The sequence below is a fragment of the Lactuca serriola genome, chromosome 6 (assembly GCF_051521515.1).
Source record: "Lactuca serriola cultivar US96UC23 chromosome 6, Lser_US96UC23_V15, whole genome shotgun sequence".
NCBI classification, from domain to species: Eukaryota; Viridiplantae; Streptophyta; class Magnoliopsida; order Asterales; family Asteraceae; genus Lactuca; species Lactuca serriola.
This window is the reverse complement of record NC_136413.1, coordinates 91,962,928-91,969,050: the sequence shown is the minus strand read 5'-3', so window position 1 is coordinate 91,969,050 and position 6,123 is coordinate 91,962,928. Positions and strand designations below refer to the sequence as shown.

The 6,123-nt window shown below is 37.3% G+C and overlaps 1 protein-coding gene across 2 annotated transcripts; it reads left to right on the top strand.

Annotated features, from left to right (window-relative positions):
- The first annotated feature begins 1,857 nt into the window (after positions 1-1,857).
- On the top strand, positions 1,858-5,790 carry LOC145056513 (uncharacterized). Of its 2 annotated transcripts, XM_079004204.1 has the most exons (3): positions 1,858-2,455; positions 2,549-4,353; positions 5,164-5,790. In XM_079004204.1, the coding sequence occupies exons 2-3, from the start codon at positions 2,698-2,700 to the stop codon at positions 5,527-5,529; spliced, it is 2,022 nt and encodes a 673-aa protein (XP_078860330.1). In that variant the 5' UTR covers positions 1,858-2,455; positions 2,549-2,697; the 3' UTR covers positions 5,530-5,790. The 2 variants fall into 2 exon arrangements, with proteins under 2 accessions (XP_078860330.1, XP_078860331.1); XM_079004205.1 differs by having other exon boundaries at positions 1,858-4,353.
- Positions 5,791-6,123: the final 333 nt, after the last annotated feature.

Genomic DNA, 6,123 nt, shown 5'->3' with positions numbered 1-6,123 from the left:
CAAGAACGTACATAGGGTTTTGGATTGTTGATTAAGATTTTATTTGGTTTTGGTGATTAGTGGATTCGTGGGAGAAAGTAGTGCAGAAAGGGAAGCGTGTCTCAGTATTTTGGGGTTCTTCATTTCATGTGAGTTTATTTTCATTGTACCTGTGGGTCGAAGTCACCAATGTCGACCCACTAGTTTTAGTTATCAGTTATTAGAAGGATGGCCTAGGGACTGTATGTAGTCACGTATGATAGAGTGAGGACTATTGATTTAGGCTTTCCTGCCTGATCCTTGTTTGGTTGTGACTATAGAATAGGATCATATGTCCAGGTGTCTATCTCATCTCTGGTTAAATATGGTTACTCATTCCTTGTGGAGTTTGTCACGTATCCTTGTGTATATGATGTTGTTATGCTGTGGGGATCTGCTATATATATATATATATATATATATATATATATATATATATATATATATATAAGGCGTGATAAGATGCAGTAGTAGTGGTATACTGGTTAGAGTACCAGTGGACAGGTTATCGTTTAGTGGAATGTCCTAGGGATTGTACGTAGTCATGTAGGATTGCCTGAGAACTCCTGATCTAGGCTTCTTACCTGTTCCTTTTTTGGTTGTGGCTCTAGAGTAAGATCATTTGTTCGGGTGGCTATCTCACCTCTGGTTACTTATGGTTATGCATTCCATGGTGGTTAGCTGGTAGTGGAGCAGTGTGATGTGAGAGATCTAGTAGGCGGTAATGTACTGTATGATTGATATTTGCATGTATTATGTACCTACGTGATCATTGTTTGTTTATATGTTGACATATGGTAGTGGTTGAGGTTGAGACGGTCTTGTTGTGTGTTGTATGCCAAGATACCTGGTGCGGGCTGGCTGCAAGCCGTAGGCATGGAGACTCGGGAAGAACGATTTATTGAGGTGGCAGGCCAACAAACCCTAGGTATTCCAGTCCGATGGTTGATTGTATCCATTGCATGTTGGCATTCCAGTCCGATAACTGATTGTGCCAGGATATTCCAATCCGATGATTGTAATCCCATTATGCATGCTGGTATGTTTGTTGTATGTGGTATTTTGGAGGAAACTCACTAAGCTTTGTGCTTACCCAATTATTTATGTTTTAGGTTCTATCGGTGATTGTGGGAAGGTGAAGACGAGATTGTACGCACTAATCAACAACATTAAGGATTCCATGTTTCTTATATTACTCTGATTTTCGATAAATGTATTTGGAAATAAATGGTTTTTCTTAATAATGAATTTATAATTAAGAAGTTTATCTTATTTAAAATGAAAATTTTTGATTATGAAAATAGGACGTTACATGGGGTAAAAATTGGGGCCCCTAAACCATAACTTAACAAAATACAAGGTTGAGCCGCTACAACATTGAAGATTTATATAATATCAACGTTGATTTTATCTTTTCTTTTATTGAGATGTCATACACTTTATCATAAAATACCTACAAACCAATTAAAATGAACGATAATTTACACATATCATTTTTTAGCTATACACAACAATTTATGTTTTAGTTGATTGTACTGTACAATCATCTAAATTATAAATTATTGTGTATAGCTAAACAATGTTATATGCAAATCCCTAAATGGTAAAGTAGTCGAAAGTTTAGGTTTAAACCATAAATAAGATATTTGATGTAATAAATCCTAAAAAAAATTAATATTAGAGCAAAAATTAGGTACGATGACATGCTTAAATTTCATTAGAATTAGGGGGACAATTGTTGAAAGAATGAAAGTTGAGTGCCGAAATTACGAGTTTGTTATTTTATAACGTAAACTCCCCATTTAAATAGGGTACTATATTTAAAACGCGCTCTCCTTCTCTCACTACGATACTCCTTCCGTGTTCTTATCTGTTGAATTAAAAGTAAAAAAAGAACGGGACCTTTGCCCCTTCCCCCAACTTAAAGCTGACCCAAAAATTTACCCTTATCATCGTCGTCCTCTTCTTCTTCTTCTTTCTCCTTCTTCTTCAACCTTTTATGAATCTGTAAAATTGTCCCTAGACTTTACTCCCGTCCCTTCTCTCCATTAAAAGAAAATGCCTGATAAAGTCCCAATCTTAATTATTTGATACTTTCCTTTAGTTTTATTATTCTTTTTCCACACACACGGTTTCCTCCTCTTTGCTTGAATGGTGGGGTTTGGGTTTTATAGCGTCTGATTCTCTTCGTGACCTTTTCAATTTCCGTCTTTAGATTCCCAAAACCCTTGAAGATTTCCCTATTTCTGGTGATTTTTTAAATATTTTTCAAACCCCACCTCCCCACATGTTTTGGGGTTTGTCTGATCTGGATTGGATCGCAAGGGTCTGTTAGTTTTATATTTGTATTGGTGGTGGGAGTTCAGTAGCCAAGTCCTTTTTCTCATCAATCTTCGTCTGCCGCCTACTCAAACGACCCAGAATAAATTATAAGAAGGTCAGATTTTTTCATTCGTGAAACCCTTGTAATTTACATTTATTCCATTGTAACAACTTGATGCGAATACAGCTGTTTTTTTGTTCAATCTAGTTGATTTCAGTGAATGTTAACGATGGCTGCCAGACTGAAACTGTAATCCGTATCGCTGAGATTCGAAGGAAACCCTATAGTTTCCGCCTTCCGTTTTTTTCTTTATTCGGATGTTTCATTAGGGTTTCATTGGGTTCAAAATTTTAACGATGGCAGCCATCGACTTTACGAAATATTCCCATAGCCCGACACACAAAGCCGTAGTAACAAAAGATTACGGTGGTCTAAGAAAAATCATCGCCGGACTTCCACGCCTCTGTGACCCATCAGAGATCCACAACGAATCAATCTCTTTAACCGAGGAAGCCAAAGCCGATACAATCTCTTCCGTAATCGACCGACGTGACGTCCCTAATCGCGATACCCCACTTCACCTCGCAGTCAAACTTGGTGACGTCACCTCCACAGAAATGCTCATGCTTGCCGGAGCAGATTGGAGCTTACAAAACGAACATGGCTGGAGTGCTCTACAAGAAGCTATATGCAACAGAGAAGAAGTAATCGCTAGAATCATAGTCAGACATTATCAACCAATCGCCTGGGCTAAATGGTGTCGCAGATTACCTCGTTTAGTAGGAACAATGAGACGAATGCGTGACTTCTACATGGAAATCACTTTCCAATTCGAAAGCTCAGTCATCCCGTTCATTTCCCGAATTGCCCCTTCCGATACCTACAAGATTTGGAAACGTGGCGCAAATCTAAGGGCAGATATGACATTAGCCGGTTTCGACGGATTCCGTATTCAACGCGCGGATCAAACCGTTTTATTCTTAGGAGACGGATCGGAAGACGGAAAAGTCCCGCCCGGGTCCCTCTGTATGATCTCACACAAAAACAAAGAAGTGATGAACGCGCTAGATGGCGCAGGTGCACCGGCTTCTGACGCGGAGGTGCAACAGGAAGTCCAAGCCATGTCTCAGACAAATATATTCCGCCCAGGGATTGATGTGACACAAGCGGTGCTTTTACCTCAGATGACGTGGCGCAGACAGGAGAAAACAGAATCGGTTGGGAGTTGGAAATGTAAAGTGTATGATATGCATAATGTGGTTGTGAGTATAAAGTCTAGGCGGGTCCCGGGTGCCATGTCAGACGATGAGTTTTTTTCATCGTGTAATGAAAACGAAACGGAAAGCGAGGAACTTAACGAGATTTTAACAGACGAAGAGCGGAAGCAACTCGAGGCGGCACTAAAGTTTGATTCTTCCGAATTTGGCCACGAAAATAACGAAAATGTGATCGGGCATCGACATAGTTGTTTTGAGCAACGCGATATTCCAATTGAAGATATACCGAGTTACAAAAATGGTGAGATTAAAATTGAGAAAGATAAAAAAGGGTGGTTCGATGGGTGGAGGAAAGGCGGGAATAAAGTTGACCGGGGTGGTCGAAAGGGTGTGGCACCGCCTCGTGGGTCGTTATGTTTAGAGGAAAAGGTTAGTGATCTTCTTGGTGACTCACCCCCTAGTCAAAGTCAAAGTCAAGGTCAAGGTCAAGGTCAAATTCAACCGGGGAGGCATTCGATGGAGGTGACTGTGAAAGAAAATGAGAGTAGGAAAGTGAAGGAATTGAAGGCGTCTTCTTCGAATGGGTCAACAAGTGGAAATAGAAGGAAAGATGGAAGTCGTGAGAATGAGTATAAAAAAGGGTTGAGGCCGATTCTTTGGCTTGCTCCTAATTTTCCTTTGAGAACTGAGGAGCTTTTGCCTTTGCTTGATATATTAGCGAATAAAGTTAAGGCGATAAGGAGATTGAGAGATTTGCTTACAACAAAGCTTCCAATGGGGACTTTTCCTGTTAAGGTACTTTTTAAAGTTTTCGTTATTATTTTTTTTATCAAATTTGTTAGACTTGTGATTGGTGTTTGGATGTGGTTATGTGAAGGGTAATGAATGGTTTTTAGTATCAGTTTCGTAGTAGCTTCAACCCTGCATGTGCAACAAAACGAATTGTTAGAAGGATAGAAACTAAAATTACTTCTTATGTTATCTATGGGTTAATTACTTATTTATGCAATGAAGTTTTACGTTTTTTTTTCCCATATTATGCAATAATGTTCATTGTTATACAAAATATGCATTGGCATTTCGTACTAGGAGCAATTTTTATAACCTTTTTGCTTGTAATTGGTTAATCGGTTATATGTAAGAAGTGGCCATATTGTATGAAATAAACATTGTTTATAAACGTAATGCTTGGTGATACTAGAAATAAGATTTATTGAAATGTTAGATGGACATCTTCATGTTATAAAGGATTCATATTTTTCATTTAAAGTTGTTATTGTGGTTGAATCTGATTCATGATGGACTCTGTAAAGGAATGGAATGGTTCATTCCATTGGAATTGATAATAAACCTGTTTGTGTTTGTTTATCCGATGAAATGGAATGGAGCATTTCTAAAGGAATGTGATTCCTTCCATTTTGTTGATTCCATCATGGAATGAATTGAAAAATTGCAAAGTCTTATGTATGCAAAGTTTTTATAACACAAATCTTGTATAAAAGTTTTCCTATTATAAATTCACAGATTTACAAAAGTTTTTATATACTGATATTATTTTCTGGGTGATAATAATAATAATAAAATAATAATATGTGATGTTTTCAGGTAGCAATTCCAGTGATCCCGACCATAAGGGTTTTAGTTACTTTCACAAAATTTGAAGAGTTACAACCGTTGGATGAATTCACAACCCCACCTACAAGTCCGACAAGTGGCGACCGTGACAGCCCATCAATGGCCAATCAATCCTCCACGTCATCATCATCTTGGTTCCAGTGGATCAAAACTCCATACCACCGTGCCAGCTCATCATCTGGTGCTTCAAGCAGTAGAATCGAAACTACTCAAGACCCTTTTGCTATTCCTGCTGACTACACATGGATCAGTGCAGAAGCCAAGAAGAAGAAAATGCAGGAGAAGAACAAATCAAAGAAAGGAAGAACTCAAACTCAAACTCAAATCAAAGAATGATTTGATTGATTGATATTTGAGATATAATACCACCAATTATTGGCTAAAATTGTTTTATTGAAATGTTTTTACTAATTTGCACTAGTTTAAAGAAGGAAGTTTGGAGCCATGACTTGTGAGTCTTTCTTAGGGTTGAGACTCCAGTAAATCATTGTGGGGGGTATAAAAAGTTGAAGTTGTGATTCTTGAATTGCTTCGTAGCCATTGTGGAATTTGATTGTTTTGACTTTGTGGTCAATGCGTTTGATTTTTTCTTTTTTATCCATCTTTTTCACTAGTTTGTTCATAAAAAAAGTTATTTTCTAACAATCTCACAAGTGCAATGTGAATTAGGCACACAACAACCCATAATTAATGAATGAGATAAACGAATGAAATAGCTATGTACTTTTGTTCATTTGTTTATTATAGCATCTCACAAGTTTATTTCTTATAAAGGCATTGTATTTTGAAAATGTTACCCAACTATAATAGTCAAAATTGCGTTGTATTTGGATGACATTGTTATAATTTGGTATATTTTTCAAAATACAATGTTGTAATAAAAAGAAGATGAAAATAGAATGTTATAATCAACAAATAAATGAAATTATA